The sequence below is a fragment of the Saccostrea cucullata genome, unplaced genomic scaffold, assembly GCF_032062105.1.
Source record: "Saccostrea cucullata isolate Sc308-1 unplaced genomic scaffold, CSIRO_AGI_Scuc_v1 ctg1376, whole genome shotgun sequence".
Classification (NCBI taxonomy): Eukaryota; Metazoa; Mollusca; class Bivalvia; order Ostreida; family Ostreidae; genus Saccostrea; species Saccostrea cuccullata.
Window position 1 is genome coordinate 171,906 of NW_026921539.1, and position 17,621 is coordinate 189,526.

Genomic DNA, 17,621 nt, shown 5'->3' on the forward strand with positions numbered 1-17,621 from the left:
TGCGTCGTGCGTTGTGCATTTGAACATTTTCAGCTTCTCTGCAACCACAGAACCAATTTCAACCAAATTTGGCACACAGCATCTATGGGTGCAGCGGAACAAAAATTTCATGAGCCCTGCCCCCCTGGGGCCTGAGGGGTGGGACCAAAACCACTAAAATTAGTGCATATGAAATTCATGGCCCAGGGGTCAAGGGGTCTAGTGCTAGGGCGGGGCTAAATAAGTATATAGTGAAAATGCATTATTTCTTTGAAAATCTTCTACTCTGCTCCTGGGTATTAAATAAACCAACTAAGTGCATAGTTATAATGAGAATGAGTGCCTCTACCAAAATTGTGAATTTTATGGCCCCAGGGTCAGGGGATCTGGTGTTAGGGTTGGGCTCTATAGATTATATAGTGAAAAATTTTTATACACCCACTCCAAAGGAGAAAGGGTAAACTTGTGTATCTGTCTGTCTGTCTTAAATGCAAATTTAATTAATAGCCAACATCGGAACCATTATTTCGTCTTTTATTCCGTCGCGGTTTTAATATTTAGTGTGTCTAACGAGATCTCGTTTTTGGCGTGAACTTGGGCAACATTTTGTAAACAAGGACGCGCTGCTGAACTTGTCATGTCTTATGATGTCAAATAACCGCGTCTTACCTGCAAATAACCATGGTAAATTACCATTGTATTGCCGTGGGATGTAACAATGACTCCAGGAAATCTAGCAGACTCAGTAAATACCCGCATATGGTAGATCAAAATGGAAATGTTGTCAATTTTTATGTATTGCCTTCCGCAACTAAAAATCCAAAACTTCGGCGCCAGTGGATAAATGCGGTACGTCGTAAAAATTTCAAACCTAGTAACACAGATCATTGGCACGCTGTATGCTCCAGGCATTTTGTAGATGTAAGACCCACTGACACAAACCCAATACCAACTTTATTTGAATATAATAACTACATGCATGACCAGGTCCAGGGTCAAGGAAAGAGGAAAACATTGACTTCAAAATACAACAGTACCTCATCTTCCCAGGGGTTTGTATTTTGGCTTCTCGATCAATGATAATTTTACATAAAAATGTGATACCCATATTTCTATTATCAGCTTTTAAGGCCAAAAGAAAATATATTCTTGTTTCCTGTTCCCTGATCAAAAAGAAATAGGGTTAAATTAAAAAAATAGGATAGCTAGGTAGGGAAAAATTATTTTCAAAGCTCAATGGATGGAGAATTTGTATTATCTAATAACAAGAAAACAGTATGTTTACACTTTACAGAGCAAGTTTATTAATAAAGATTTATAAAATAAAGGTATCCTTTGCACTTAAGATGTATTAGCTCTGTTAATATTGTTGGTTGACTTCAGTATTTCAGGAAAATAGCCCCCCTCCCCCCCCCCCCCAAAATGAATATGTAAAAAAAAAATTTTGGTTGCAGGGTAAAAAGTTATGGTAGCTCGGTGACAGGAAACAAGAGTACATATAAATTTTTTGCCTAAAGAATATATTCAATATAATTTACATGAATTATCAATATCTAAATTTCATTTAGAAAGACACACACAAAAATATCTTTTTTATATTGTATGAATTATGTTATAATAACAACTGTGCCTCTAAAACTGTTAATCAACCATTTTACATGCAGAAATGAAAGTCACTCTGAAGGGAAAAAACAAAGGACTTCACAGACTAGTGTATTTGTCCAGCCAGTACCAGTGGCAGAGCTATATCAAGGCATACAGCATGAAATCATTATTCCTGCCAAGGAAGGAGGAAAGGGTTGGAAGACATAGTTTTCTTAAAAATAACTAAAAACATAACACTTCTTTGATTTTGTTTAAAAAGTTTGTCATTTATCTGTGATTTTTTATTCTTTTATCAGAAATGTCTGGATTAAAGAAACTTGCATAATCAATAATAACAAATATACCCAAAAAGATCATAACCAGTATATTTTCATATGCATTAAAATATGCTTTTTTATTTGTATTTTTCTTTCACAGTTCCAATTACAACTGATACACCATATTCCCTACCTGGTATCATGCAACATGACCACCCATATGTAGTGAGTCCTGTGTCAGGTTCATCTCATCTTAGTGACACAGACTGGGCAGATGCTTATACCCAAATAACAAATTTGGAACATGAAAATAGGCATCTGAAGGTATTTTTACAGCAGAGCAATTGTTTTTTTTTTTCATTATTTCATATGTTATGTCACATAAATACATGTAAGGGATGTTAGAGCAAATATGTATTCTCTTATATTTTTAATGTTTGTTTAAAAAAATTTTAAAGTGTGCTTAACTTTGTAGGTTCATTGTGAACAACTCGAGGAGAGGATAGTGGCTTTTAAAGAGGAAAACACACTCCTGAAAAATCAGTTAAATGAAAGTGAAAGACAAAGAAAGGAAGTCGAATCCAAACTTCTTCAAAGGGGAGCCCAGCTGAATATGCCACCATTTTGTCGGCCATGTCAGTATGGAAAAGGCAAATACTTGACATCTAAACAAATTAAGGAGTCAAAAAACATTGCCTCATTGCGCATTCATGTGGAGCGTGCAATTCAGAGACTGGAAAGTTACAAATTCTTTGATGGTATTATGTACATAAAATCATTGTCTGTTGCAAATCAAGCCTTACAAGTAGCGGGTATTTTTTGTAATTTTATGGCTCCCCTTGTCAGCAAAGTTCAGAAAAAATAGATTTTCTAACTAAGTAAACAAAATACCATGATTATTGTTTGCAAGTGCTATAACATTACAAGTGCAACAACTTAAATTTTGTTGCAAAAGTTCATTCTTTCACATTATTTATTTGATATTTATATAGTTCACTGTTTTGAATGAAGGAAGTTTTATGTTAGTGTTATGTACTGTTATATTGACAAATCTATTATTACAGATTTACTGATTAAAAGTTTATATGAAGGACAAATCTTTTTTATCATTGTTCCGTAATGCTGCACTAAGTCTGCAATATTCTAAGCATGTAGGAAAAAAAATGACTGATTTGGATATGTTTTGAAAAACTTCTTTAATTTTTTAAATATAAAATTGCATAATAATAAATTCAATTGATGATGATTTTTGGAAATATAAATGTCTTATAAAACTTGACAATTTTTTCTTTCATACATCCCCATATTTGTCCATTGAAGAACACTCTTTCAGAAAAAATGCCTGAGTGTGTGTACAAAATAAAATCACAATAGGTACGTTTTGTAACAGCCATTTGACACATCATTTGACAATAATATGGTGAGTTACTGTTTTTCTTTAAAACAGGAAATCCATTTCTTAGTTCAAAATTTTTTAAATCACATGCTGCTGCCTCCTTTGGATTTTTATCTTTACACTTGTATGGACATTTAATTTCGAGGCACCCTGGTAAACAACAATCACACTCTAGTAAACCATCTGGTGAGGCACCAATGAAAGGAAGCTCATCATCGATTATCAGGCCTGCACTGGAATATCTAAGATTAGTGTGAATTTTCCCATTTAACTCTAAATACATATCTCTAGCTTTTGCTTCATATTTTCTACCATGTACAAGTGCAGGAATACAATTAGATTCTGAAGTAGCATATTTTTTACAAAGAATTTGTGTAACAAGGCTACCATTTTCATTCCGACCACTGAAATGCAGACAGTTAAACACAGATGATGCAGTAATGCGACCTGCTCTTTGATGATGCCATACATCTGATGAGTTTTGAGCAACTGTACTTTTTGAAATTTTGACTGCAAGATTTCTGTCAAAATAAACTCTAAGACCATCAACAAATTCCTCAAAGGAAGCATTTGGATTTATCATATAAAAATTTTGAGCAAATTCAGTCACATTCTCACACACACCTTCTTCAAATTCATACTCAGAATCAGAACTATCAGATAGGGTATATGCTGCACATGCAGCCAATTTTTCTGCTTTTAAAAGTTTGTATATCTCTTTTTCAGTTCGATTGTTTAGTTGTTCATTAGTAACAGGTGTGTATTCTTCATCACATGCCATGGGCTGAGGTTGGTTGTTTGGTTGCTGTCTTAGATCAAGGTCAGTAATTTTTACTGGTCTTGTTGACCTCACAGGTTTTGTCCACTTAGCCTTTTTATCAGTGACACCAATCTCTGTTCGATCATTCAGTCCTAGGCAAAATTGTTGAAGTCCAAACAGCAAAGCAGCAATATGCTTACATGTACCATCACCACTACAAAAAATTTATAGTACTGCTATTTATATTTATATGAAGTCAAAATTTGCCATCTTTATTCATGCTTTGATAACTTTGCTATCGTTTAAAAAAATTACCATTTATACATGCAGAATTTTAATTTTGCAAATTGTTAAATGCTTTAAAAAATAATTATACTTATTTAAAAAATCATTACAGCTTTTCTTCTAGAGAACAGTTAGTTATTTCCTCAATCTGATATTTTTTTTCTTTTAAAAACATTGGATAGAAAATCAAGTACATACGCAACACATGTGCACTCTCCAGAGACAATTGTTCCATTCTCTTGTACCAACAACCACATTTTGTAGGGCTCGGCTGTCTGTCGTTCCTCTGGAGTGGATGAACCTCTGATATAGCAGAGATTAGAGTCGAGTTTGGACATGGCCACGTTACTAATGTGACCATTTGAATGCAAGCGGTAGCTGTTGTCGGATTTGTAATTTTTCAGTCTTTCATTTGTCCACAGGCAACTGGTTTTTAAATAATACTGAATATCATAAGCCTCAATGGACGGTATTTTATCTAAACAATCATCCCATTTAATATTTTGGGAATTGGGATGTGGATATGTTACGCCATGGACAGTCCTACGTTTCAGTCGATCTGCAGATTCTTGTGCTAAATCGCATTTTGGCTGCAAATTTTGTCTACATGCTTCGCGAGCTAAGTCTAATAACTCATGTTTCCTGTAGCCCGATACCCTTATACCACGATCTGTCAAAAATTTCTTTAAATCGGGCAAAGATTTTTGCACAAGAAATGATTCGTTCTCTGCCATTAGATTAGCTACCGATTTGTTTACAAAAGTTGCCCAAGTTACGCGTCATTTTCGTGACTTCTTTTTTAAAAGAGTTCCACAAGTTTGGAGTTCCGATATTCGCTATTAGTACCAAAAGTAGGGTATTCTCATTGGAAAACAATTGTGAAATTTGAAAGTAAGCTAATGTTCAAGTTTTTTAAATACAAAAATCTCCAAGGTCAAAAGGTCAATGTAATTAGTATCAAATGAAAGGTCTTGCCACATAAAATACTTTTGTAGAGCATGAAAGCCCTAGCCCTAATATAACCGTTCAGAGGGTATGGTCAACGTTCAATTTCTTAAAAAGTAGGTCAGACTCCAAGGTCAAGGTCAAAAAGTCAATGTTATTGTTATCAAATGAAAGGTCTTGTCATAATGATCAAATATGTTAAGTATGAAAGCACGAGCCCTAACTCTTTAAAAGTTATGGTCAAGATTTGCTTTTTTAAAGTAGGTCAATCTCAAAGGTCAAGGTCAAAGGGTCAAAGTTCTTGGTATCCAATGAAAGATCTTTTCATAAGGATTACATGTATGAAGAATGAAAGCCTTATCCCTTACCGTTCAAAAGTTATGGTCAAGGTTAAAGTTTTTTTTACAAGTAAGGAAATCTACAAGGTCAAGGTCAAAGGGTAAAAGTTGTTGTTATCCAGTAAAAGGTCTTTTAATAAACATTACATATGTGAAGTATAAATGTCCTGGTATCTACTTTTCAAAAGATATGGCCAAAGTAAAATTTTAAAATTTTCAAGTAAAAGTGGGTCAAACTCCAAGGTTAAGGTCAAAAGGTCAAATTTGGTGGTACCCAAAGAAAGGTCTTGTCATAAGGATCAAATATTTAAAGTAAGTATAAAAGCACTGGCCCTAACTCTTTAAAAGTAATGGTCAAGGTTTGCTTTTTTAAAAGTAGGTCAATCTCAAAGGTCAAGGTCAAAGGGTCAAATTTCTTGGTATCCAATGAAAGGTCTTTTCACAAGGATTACATGCATGAAGTATGAAAGCCCCATCCTTTACCATAAAAATGTTACGGCCAAGATTAAAGTTTTTTCACAAGTACGGAAATCGTCAAGGTCAAAGGGTCAAGGTTGTTGTTTTTCGGTGAAAGGTCTTTTAACAAACATAACTTGCATGAAGTATAAATGTCCTGTTATCTACAGTTCAAAAGATATGGCCAAAGTAAAATTTTAACATTTTCATGTAAAAGTGGTTCAAACTCCAAGGTCAAGGTCAAAAGGTCAAATTTGGTGGTACCCAAAGAAAGGTCTTGTCACAAGGAATACACATATGAAATATGAAAGTCATAACTCCACTAAATCAAAAGTTATGGGCAAGGATAAAGTGTTTGCGGACAAACAGACAGAGAGGCAGACAGACAGACGGACATGACAAAAACTATATGCCCTCGAAACTTCGTTAACGGGGGCATAAAAACGAAAATAAATACACCTATTCTGGTTATAACCTGGCTACTTTGGAGGGCTTCTGTTAAACAATGGTACAGAACAGACATGCAGATATGGAAAGCATAGACTAACGCTAATACATTTCTTTACATTCTTTAATGTTTTTATTTGAAATAACAACTGAGGTATATGAAATCTGTTTAGCCTACGCTATTTACCATGCATAAATAATGTATTAATGCTAAAATGGGTTTATGGTCGTTTATATAATTTACAGTAATTTTTCTTATGAAAGATATAATTCTTGCAATGTAAGGTTTTAATAACATGAAATTATTGAATGTAAATTTGCTTCTGCATGCACCAGCTGACCAAACGACATTCATAAATATTAATTTTAAACATGGGGGCATTCCTCTCGGAGATAAAAAAAAAATGTTCAAATATACGCGTAAGATACCAATAATTGATTTTTAGCACTAGTTGATTTTATACTTGAATTTTTTTCCGAGAGGAATGCGCCCCACTTGGAATTTTAAAATGAATCTGTAAAATTGGTGAAAAATTCCGGAAAAGTCAAAACCATTATAGGTTTTAGCAGTTACGATTAAAAAGCCAACATCCGGTTTGGCTAAAACTACCCACCCCTGCATTGACGAAGTCAAGTACATACGGAAACCACAAATAGTTTTCAAGAAAACGATGATTTAGGAAAAGTGGCAATCTCGTTTTGTATAAATGAAAAATATTAATACTATAATCCAGAAAATTCAGAGTAGACACGTTCGCAAGCAAAACAAACACACAATATATTGTCAGTCCGTGCAGTTGTGGTAACCCAGATAGCATGCTAACATTGGGCCAACGTTGGGCCAATGTCATCGGTTACATTGGGCCAATGTTGGCAAATGACATTGGCCCAATGTAAGTTTGCTCATCGGCCCAATGTTGGCCCGATATGTTGGGTCAACGTTGGCCCAATGTAGACTGTTATTTCTACAGATATTGGCCCAACGTTGCGCCAACATTGGCCCAATGAATGCGACATTGGGCAAATGTTGGCCCACCGTCATCAAGAACGTCGTGCCAATGTTGGCAAATGACGTTGGCCCAATGTCATTTTGCTCATTGGTCCAATGTTGGCCCAATATATTGGACCAACATTGGCCCAATGTGTATAAACATTTTATTGTTACAAATCTGTATATTAACAAATCCGATCGTCTCTTCAATCAGAAAAATATCTACCACCAGTCCTACTTGAAAATACAAGATAGCTTAAGTAAATTTAGAAGTAATAGCGAGCTACAATGTATCGAAAAAAAAAAAATAAATTATCAATGATAAATTTATTGTTTCTAAGTATAAAAATAACATTTTTTTTTTTGATACAGTTAAAGCAACGCCTGTGCGAAGAGATATATATCGGACTAAAGCACATTAATTCTTATATAATTTTTTAACAGGCCGAATTTCGTCCTCCACAATGCAACACTTGTTAAGTTACGTTCTTGCGAGAATCACGGCAAATGTTCAACAAAAAGTTTACTCGCATTGATTTAATGGATATATATTGAAGATACATAGAAAACAAAACGTTCTTCATTTACTTTCAGTACTGTTCAGGCTGTTTCTCGGAATATTGCAACTTACATACGTTATGTGACGTCAGAGTCTAAACGCACCAAATGTCACGTGCGGTTTGACGAGCCCGATCAAAATAAACACAATATAGAAGAGTTTGCACTCGCTCTAACGGTCGCACCGTCAACATATTATCGGACTTGTTAAACTTCCTACAATGTATCAAAACAAAATAAATAATCAATGATAAATTTATTGTTCCTAAGTATAAAAATAACATTTTTTTATACAATTAAAACAATAAAAAAAGTTGCCCCTTATCATTTAGATTGAAATTTGTATATATATAGTAGAATAAATTTCCAAAGTATTTCACTTTTTTTTTTATTTATATACACTTTTTATTAACAGGTTAATAACCAATCACTGTCCTCCATTGTATTTTTGAATTTTCTTCTTTCTTTTCCTGTCTGTTCTTAATCTTCCTTCATGATCGTACGTAGTGAAATTCCATAGAAATTGCTTCGGCATACAAGCGGTTAATTCAAACAGCTCCTATATATGAAAAATAAATCAATTTTATTCAGTAAGAAAGAAAGAGAAATGCAGTACTTAATTTACACAAGTTTATAGTATTTTTAATTGATTCAGTGTATTCGAAGCTATAACTACATAGAATTTTCGATTATTAGAAGATTTAACATGTGTAAACTAATTTTGGGTGTCATTTTCTTTTTTAACTTAGATATATTTTTTATAATTTTTTCTGCATTTATTAAAATGCATAACTAATAATGTTTTTCAGGGGAACAGAGCACGTTAATTTTATTACTTACTTTTTAAATCCCGGTCTTCTTTGAAAAAGCCGGATTTTTCTATCTGTCTTCCAATGGAATTCTTTGCAATTTTGTTTTAGAAACATGGCAGCAAATACTCTCCTCTTCATTTACCAAGTTATTTCCACTAATTAAATAAAATTAGAACTTTAATCTTAAGAGATTTGATTTCCCTGAAACATGTGAAACACAAAGTAACAATTCGAAACTTTCTTTTCCTAACGGTAGAAAATACAAGAGAAATTTATGAAACTGACCCAGCCAAAATTTCAAAGATATTTAAAAATAAAATTTACAAATTAGATTTTGATTAAGCTAATAATTAGCATAGATCAATGATACATTTTATTTATACGTTTTGTACAGATAGGACACATGCAGTGATTAGCGACTGATCTGACGAAAGCAAGCTTAGAAAAAGATAAAGATTGCATGAAACAAAATTTATATTTTGTGTTTAAAAATCTGAAATAATACTTACATTTCCGTATGTGAATGTCTGGACATAGTTCTAAAAATCCAAATTCAAGAACACACATATCAAAGCTTTCTTTTTAGCATAAAAACTTCAATTTAACGTTCTCCTGTAGGAAACATCCGGGAATAAAATGTTAGGCGCGTGTTAAAAGATTGCAGATTTGACCATCCTGTGCTATCAGATATCACGATTACCATAGAAACTGGCCAGTCTCACGCTGTGAAAAACCCTCTCCTAATTGCTTGGTCAGAAAATGTTCTCTTATCTCAGAAAATGCCCCCTAAATGCAACACTTTAGAAAGTGTGTGTCTTGTTGGTCTTATACATGTATTTTTTTTAAATATACAAGTTAATTTTATGCATACTAAATTTTGTTTAACTTTAAGTTAAATTTATGTTATCTTTTTCTCTTAAACATTTACTTCATAGAACTAGTAGTGTTTAAACATGTACACATATTTTAAAGTTTCACAAACTAAAAATATAATTTGATATACATCGTTATGCGTGTTTTTTAGGACAATGTCGTACTCCCAACAAAATCTTTTAGCTTAGTGGTGACAAGCTAACAACAGTGGCCCAACGTTGGTCCATCGTTGTTTTCCTAACCAACCTTTACCTCTGAGTAAAATATTGTAATATTTACATTGACCCAACATTGGGCCAACGTTGTTAAACCAACGTTGTAAACAGCAGTCCGACGTTGGGCCATTGTAGTGTCCTCACCTCATATCTTCTGAGTAAAATAGGGTTATCTTGACATTGACCCAACATTGGGCCAACGTTGTATGTCCAACAAACTATAGCAAAATAAGAGCGTGATTCACCATGTTGGCCCAACGTTGGACCAATGTTGTACTCCCAACAAAATCCGTCAACTTAGTGGTGACAAGCTAACAACAATGGCCCAACGTTGGGCCAACGTTGTGTCCCCAACCAACCTTGACCTCTGAGTAAATAGTGTGATGTTGACATTGGCCCAACATTGGGCCAACGTTGTAAACCCAACGCCAACCATCGGCCAATGGTCCAACCATTGGCCAACGTTGGGCCAACGTAGTCATGCTATCTGGGAAGCAGACTGTGACGATTGAACGCACCCAGTGAATTCTAAATATAAACAATAACAGTACTTGAGTCCTGTTTACAAAAACTGTGTACATAACACGAGTGTGCTCGATTTGTTAAACTTTGTACGCATCTCTTAGTACAGAATTACGATACTTGTGAAGGTGTTTTGCTTTCTAACATTTCTATTCTGAATAAAGTTATTTTTCTTGATAAAACTTTTAATATTTCTCATTAAAACACATCAAAAGTGCCACTTTTCTTAAGGATTAAGAATAAAGTTAAAATTTGTGAAAGTGCAAGGATGTGTTAATCAAACCCGCCAAAAAAAAAAATAACAGTTTTAATAACTTTTAAATGAAAAAAGATTTTTAATCATTTTTTGTGTGAAATGCTATTGAAATATATAATTCGTGATATTATACAGAAAAAATGAGAAAATATTAACTTCAAATCTGTGTCCAAGTACCTTTAAAGTGTCAGTTGAAATTTTGTTGGAAGGATTTGTTGCAATAAAAGACACGAATCTACTCTTTTTCCTGCTTTTTTTAGGTCACCTGAGTAAACTCAGGTGACCTATTGCCATCTGTTTTCGTCCGTCGTCGTGCGTTGTGCATTTGAACATTTTCAGCTTCTCTGCAACCACTGAACCAATTTCAACCAAATTTGGCACACAGCATCTATGGGTGGAGGGGAACAAAAATTGTGAATTTCATGGTCCCTGCCCCCCTGGGGCCTTGGGGTGGGGCTAAAACCACTAAAGTCAGTGCAATCTTTATAAATCTTCTTACTTACTCCTGGACATCGAGCAGTCAAACCGTTTAAATGATTGTAATCAGCATTGAGTCCTCCACCAAAACTGTGAAATTCATGGCCCCAGGGTCAGGGGTTCTAGTGCTAGGGCGGGGCTCTATAGATTATATAGTGAAAATGCATTAATTCTTTGAAAAACTTCTTTTCTGTTTGTGGGCAACTGGGCATTAAATAAACTAACCAAGTGCATAGTTATTGTAAGCTCCCCACGGATGGCCATCCTGGAATGAGGGGCTATACAAAGTAATTACACATAACACTTCTCAAGGTCACTCCTTATTTCTTGTTTCATGTTTCTCAATAAGGACAAGGCTTGGTATCAGTTGAATAATTTATTTATTAATTGATCATCAAACAGGAAATAGCAGTAGATAATCACACATCTATATTGGATACATATTCATTTTTGGTCCATACTGTCAACCATACTTCCTAGGATAAAATGGTAACAAAGTTGATTTGAATTTAAAAAGCTCTAGAAATCTAACATTAGGTGTGTTGGGAGATAATTTACAGTTGTCTCACCTAGGGCTAGGCTACAACTGCTCTATGTTGCCAATGCAACTTATCTGCCAAAGACTGGCGAGGCACTTATATTTATAACCTTCGGAAGTAGTCATGTGATACAAATTGACCAATAAATATGGATTACAAAAGATGTTTCATCTACTGTAAGTATCCACAAGTTTAGCTTTTGAAAAAAGCTTAGAGAGTCAGCCAGTGGATTTTTCTTCTCTGTGATAATGTTTTAAACAATCATAGAGAACTGAAAAAATGCCTTCAACAAATTTTTAATCAGTAGCAGAGTTGGGCACTAAAATTAAAACATCGTCTTCATATTTTTTTCTGCATAGGAACAGAAGCGTTTGTGCATGCAGATTCTTGCATTTTTGTCTCAAAATCAAAAGAACGGAAAGCATGTATAAACATTTAAGTTCCAATTCACGTAACATTAATCAAAGAAGTTATATAAACCTACAATTTCATTATCAGATCTATAAGATTTTAGGGGGAGGGGATATATGGACATTATGCCATTTTTAACAAAACGGAGCCCAATGAGCTTCACTATCATCCTTGTTAGAGTTTATCATGCCGCCGGTTGATCACTCTTGGCGTCTAGAAAAGGGAACACCCTTGTCCCTGCGATACTTAAACAGCCATACTGAACCTTCGTTTGAGAATACAAATAAAGGATTGTTGAAATACCTAGTAAAGAAGATGGGCGCATTTGGCGGGTGATCTGCAGGAATCATTTGTACGAAACATTTATGGTTTAAATGTCCATGATTTGGTTGGCTGAACATACCTGGTCAGGTTTTACAAACACGTCCATCGTTTTTTTTTTCATTTAGTTTGAAAGACATTGTGAAATTGTAACATTTATGTCCATTTTTTTCTAGGGGGTACTATAACATAGTAATATTTCACAAAAAATAAAACCTAAAATATATTTAATGCATAGATGCATGGTACGTGTACATGTGCATTATAAAATAGAAGATAAGAATTGATTTCGCTTGAGAACCAAACTGAACCAAAATTTATCTAATTCAAAATTTTAATACATCAGTACCTAAAACGAAACTGACAAAACAAATGGTTGCTTGCCTGAATAAAAAAAAAAATTACGCCCCATGCCAGGCTCGAACCAAAAACTTTTCGCTTCGAGTGCACTGATCAGGTAGCCTAACTTTCTGAGCTATCACCGATACACATAAACATATGTCTTTAAAAGGACAAAGACGCACCACATTGACACATTTGGATTTTTTGGGGAAAAGTTCATTTTTTGTGGTCTCTGGGTCTTCTCTCCATTTTTTTAAAAAGTGTAATCGTTTCTTTGAATTAAAATACACACAACTAACGTTTCAAAATCATGGAGAGAAGACCCAGAAATAGAAAATTTTTAGAAAAATGTGTTTCAAAATGTACAATTTTGTACCAAATGTCTGATATGGCCAACTTTCAAGTTATTTTTTAGCAAATCAAAGCTCAATTTCGGGAAATTATTTTCCGTTCCTGTTGCACAGGAACCCGATAAATTAAAAAAATGTTAAAATTTCATGTGACATGTCAATAAAATTTTCACTTTTCAATTACGTCCAGGTTCAAAAGCGCCCTCGTTCTTTTCTTGTACATTTTAGAATAATAAAAAATAAACATTTATTGTTCATTCAAACAGGTAACATGTAAGCTTTGACGGTATAGCTTAGGAGCTTTTTCTAATTTTATTAACTATTGTCATTTGACTTACTAGTAACTAGCTGAATTTTGGCTTAAAATTGTTTCATAAAAATTAGAATTGAAATAAAGCAAACATTACTTAGACAAACAAATTCATTTATCAAATCTCTTATAATATAATAAGCCTATTAGTTCATAATTATGATTGCCACAACCTAGATTATCAAGTCGTAGTTTATGAAAAACAAGCCAATTTACGGATAAAAAAAAGCATGCTAAGATGGGGGGGGGTCCAGGGCGGGGCCATAGGGAGTTATGGTTTACATTTAATTGCAAAAACTCAAAACCTTCTTCAGATATTGACTGGAAATGAAAGTTTAACACAGTCACACAGAAGTATGAATTTATGACACTGACGTTTGAACCTTAAAATAAAATTTCACTGCAATAGCTCAAAGACTTCACGCAATTTTGCCGGGAAGTGAAAATGTTACAGACAGACAGAACTATAGATGGACTGTCCGACAGACTGAAATTGATATTCTCTAATTTCAGCGGGGGCAACAAACGAGCAAGCTTAGCCAGTTGTATTTTCTTTCCGAAGTATCTGATGTATGACTTAACAAGTCTGTCCACTATTTAGCATCGGGATCGAAATGATTTGTAGTGAAAACGAAAGTAAAAGCAGTAAAAACTGAAAAGCTAAAAATATGTAATAAACCAATGTTTGTGCTGTAGATTTAAATACATAAGTAAAAATACTTTCAATATATTTTATAAAAGAGCTCCATTTTACGCGTCAAACACTAAATTCATCCAACAGTAGCAAATGTATGCTTCACTGCGTAGAACACATGATCACATGTGCGAACCAGATAAATTACTGCGAACCAGTTAACTGTTTGAAACTTTCTTTACAAAAGTAAGCATCGGGAAATTCCTTTTTGAATTAAATTTACAGATTACTTTGGTCTTTAATAGGGATTTGTTGGTTTACAATCTAAATTGATTTTACTGAAATAAAATTAGCAGGCGTGATTTACTGCAGAACCACTCCCAGAATTCCAGGTCACGCAAGCGCATTGGAAGTTCTTCGTACCATAACTAGTCAGCCCGTGGGCTGACTAATGATAGAAAACTACAATCGTATAGCAGACGATATTCAAATAGCCCTGTCATAGTAAAAATGTGTAACTACCATTAAATCTCGTTTAAAGTTAATTCTGTGGATATTCACAAGCAAATAATATAACAACGAATTGCATAACAAAATACAACTTGCTCAAATACGAAACTCTGGCTAACACAAATAAGATGTCGGCGGGATGTAAACAACTTCCATGACTCCAACAATCGTGTGCAATTATGGCTATGTCAAGCGCTTATTTGACTCATAAATAATCAAGTAAAATACAACATGCAAAGATTCTGAAGGTATGCACATGAATTCATAAAATGTAGGATATCCTGTATAAATCCAAACAACAAGTATGTCAAATGTGCTAAAAATAGACAATACCACGTTGAGTAAATATTCAAAGGACTGAAATGTAGTAGTGTAGTTAATGCATAATAAAATCAACCAAGATAATATTTTCAATAAATGTTGACACAATTAAATCATAAAGAAAATAAACTAATTAATAAAAGTCTACCCCAGGCCATTACATTATGTTGAATAAGTCTCTTCTCAAATTGTGAATTTAATCCCCCCAGGATCAGGGGTTCTAGTGGTAGGGTGGGGCTATATAGATTATATAGTGATATGAAAAAATCTTTGAAATTCTTCTTCTCTGCTCATGGGCATTAAATAAACTAATCAAGTGCATAGCTATGTTGAATAAAGCTGCCTCTTCCAAAATTTTGTATTTCATAGCCCAAGGGTCAGGGGTTCTGGTGTTAGGGCGGGGCTGTATAGATAATTTAGTAAAAAATAAATTCTTTCTTTGAATATGTTCTTCTTCGCTCCTGAGTATTAAATAAACTAACCAAGTACATAGTTATGTTGAATAAGGCTACCTCTTCCAAAATTGTGAATTTCATGGCCCCTGGCTTTGGGGTTCTGGTGTTAGGGCGGGGCTGTATTGATTATAAAGTGAAAATGCATAAATTCTTTAAAACTCTTCTTTTCTGCACCTGAGTATTTAAACAATGAACTTTGCGCATAATTATGAGGAGTAAAGATGTCTTTTTGAGATTTTTGAATTTCAGGGTCCCTTGGTAAGGGTTTTTTGTGTTAGGACAGGGCTCTAATGTTTATATAGTGAAAATGCACGAATCCTTTGAAAATCTTTTCCTTTGTTGTAGGGTACAATGCCAAATGATCTTAGCATATATTTATGACAAAAAACCTGCTTCTTTCAAAAAATGGTTAATTTCCTGGCCCCTGGGATAGAGGTACTTTGAAGGTGGTTGGGTGGTTACATAGTCTGAAATAATTTAATGCTTTGAAATCTGCACTTTGGTATTAATCAACAGCATTGTGAAATTAAATTTTTGAAAAATTCTAAAATTTTGAAAGATATGGCCCCGGGGTCAGTGGTTCCTTTGGGATGGGGGGCTAAACTGTCGACCAACCCTAACACAAGTAGCCCTGACCCAGGGACCCTGAAATTCACTAAAAGTGGAAATGCATTTTCTGTGTGTTACTCTGATCTACCTCTGGGTATTAAGTAACCAAAATAAGCATGCTGAGTGCATAATTATGATGAGCAATGGTGCCTCTTTCAAAATTGTGAATTTCATGGCCTCTAGTTTAAAACATGAATCAAATTCAATTGTTGGAAAGTTGTCGCATGATTCTCAGGTGACCTATAAGGCCCGTGGGCCTCTTGTTTATATGTCAAAACTATATAAAAAAATTCTTTAGAAAATCATAATTTTCCCAGATGGCTGTGAAAGCAATGTTATTTTGAAATCGTGGAATTGCAGTAAACAGTCGTTTAAGTTTTAAGATCGTAATACAAAACAGGCAACTGTTTTATTTCTGGCAAACAACTTAAATTTGCCAAACAACTTTGTGTAATATTCTTATAAACCAGGCCCCAAGACCATAAACTGAGAATAGACTTAAGTCAAAATTTGATTTTCAATATCTTGAGCTTTTTTTTAATGTATTTGCTTAAAATTTTGCAATTATATTTAACATTTAAATTTAAAATTATGATGAAAATCTTGTTTTATTATCAAAATTATTTCAAAAGTTATATTGGTTTGAAATTTTGACTTAAGTCTGTTCTCCGTTTATGGTCTTGGGGCCTGGTGCCTTCACTTTTTTTATTCAGGAATGGATGTGAAGACATTTATGCCAGAATTGAGGGCAGTGTTAAATTGTGATGAACTTAGAGAACTTAAATATAATGCTGGCTTTCAGTATTTGATACAGGCTGGATATGAGCATATTGGACAAGTGTTATGATTTATATGAACATATTGGACAAGTGTTATGATTTATATGAACATATTGGACAAGTGTTATGATTTATATGAACACATTGGACAAGTGTTATGATTTATATGAACACATTGGACAAGTGTTATGATTTATATGAACATATTGGACAAGTGTTATGATTTATATGAGCACATTGGACAAGTGTTATGATTTATATGAACATATTGGACAAGTGTTATGATTTATATGAACATATTGGACAAGTGTTATGATTTATATGAACACATTGGACAAGTGTTATGATTTATATGAACATATTGGACAAGTGTTATGATTTATATGAACACATTGGACAAGTATAATGTTTGGATTACAGCTAGAGTATATTAAACAATCATGTTAATGTAATGTTATAATTTTTAATTCTTTTTTTACAGCTGTTTTACCAGATTGGTGTAGAGAGGATGTTTAAAGAGTTTCTGTCCAAATAAATGTTGGTAAGGTTATGATAAAACTACAGTGTATACATTATAAGTTATCTGTACTATGTTGTTCATTACGGGGACAGGGAAAGTTTTTTCTTTCTGACATATTCAAACTTCCAATTTGCAAATTGCTTATAGCTAACCTCTAATTAGAAAGGACTTCAATGTTTTATAACTGTTACCATCATATTTCATGTGGCTTAGAAGAAGCTGGTTTAAATGTTGAAGTAAACACTGATAGATAAATTTATACAATGAACAAAGCTCATCTGGTTAGAGCAAACGAGTCTGTGTCATTTCATGCCACACGGAAAACAGTCGGCGTCCTGTATCACTGTG

General features: G+C 33.9%; 2 protein-coding genes and 1 long non-coding RNA gene across 3 annotated transcripts; 1 reads left to right on the plus strand and 2 right to left on the minus strand.

Annotated features, from left to right (window-relative positions):
• The first annotated feature begins 484 nt into the window (after positions 1–484).
• Positions 485–2,961, plus strand: LOC134260234 (uncharacterized). The gene is made up of 5 exons (XM_062742810.1): positions 485–1,031; positions 1,644–1,777; positions 2,002–2,165; positions 2,317–2,599; positions 2,906–2,961. Exons 1-5 carry the CDS (start codon positions 661–663, stop codon positions 2,959–2,961), a joined length of 1,008 nt encoding a protein of 335 aa, XP_062598794.1. The 5' UTR covers positions 485–660.
• On the minus strand, positions 2,770–5,117 carry LOC134260240 (uncharacterized). Its single transcript, XM_062742814.1, has 2 exons — positions 4,481–5,117; positions 2,770–4,211 (listed from the first exon to the last, which is right to left on the minus strand). The coding sequence occupies exons 1-2, from the start codon at positions 5,014–5,016 to the stop codon at positions 3,074–3,076; spliced, it is 1,674 nt and encodes a 557-aa protein (XP_062598798.1). The 5' UTR covers positions 5,017–5,117; the 3' UTR covers positions 2,770–3,073.
• A 3,232-nt stretch (positions 5,118–8,349) lies between these two features.
• Positions 8,350–10,395, minus strand: LOC134260233 (uncharacterized). The gene is made up of 3 exons (XR_009990498.1): positions 9,339–10,395; positions 8,858–8,984; positions 8,350–8,576 (listed from the first exon to the last, which is right to left on the minus strand). It is a non-coding gene; the product is annotated as an uncharacterized LOC134260233 (long non-coding RNA).
• Between the last annotated feature and the right edge of the window lie 7,226 nt (positions 10,396–17,621).

Excerpts from the sequence above, each read along its gene's own strand:
- LOC134260234 (XM_062742810.1), top strand. The coding sequence starts at position 661 with ATGGTAAATTACCATTGTATTGCCGTGGGATGTAACAATGACTCCAGG. Across the intron at positions 2,166-2,316 it reads ATGAAAATAGGCATCTGAAG|GTTCATTGTGAACAACTCGA; the intron begins GTATTTTTACAG and ends TTAACTTTGTAG. Across the intron at positions 2,600-2,905 it reads AAGTTACAAATTCTTTGATG|ATTTACTGATTAAAAGTTTA; the intron begins GTATTATGTACA and ends CTATTATTACAG.
- LOC134260240 (XM_062742814.1), bottom strand. The coding sequence starts at position 5,016 with ATGGCAGAGAACGAATCATTTCTTGTGCAAAAATCTTTGCCCGATTTA. Across the intron at positions 4,212-4,480 it reads GGAGAGTGCACATGTGTTGC|TGGTGATGGTACATGTAAGC; the intron begins GTATGTACTTGA and ends AATTTTTTGTAG.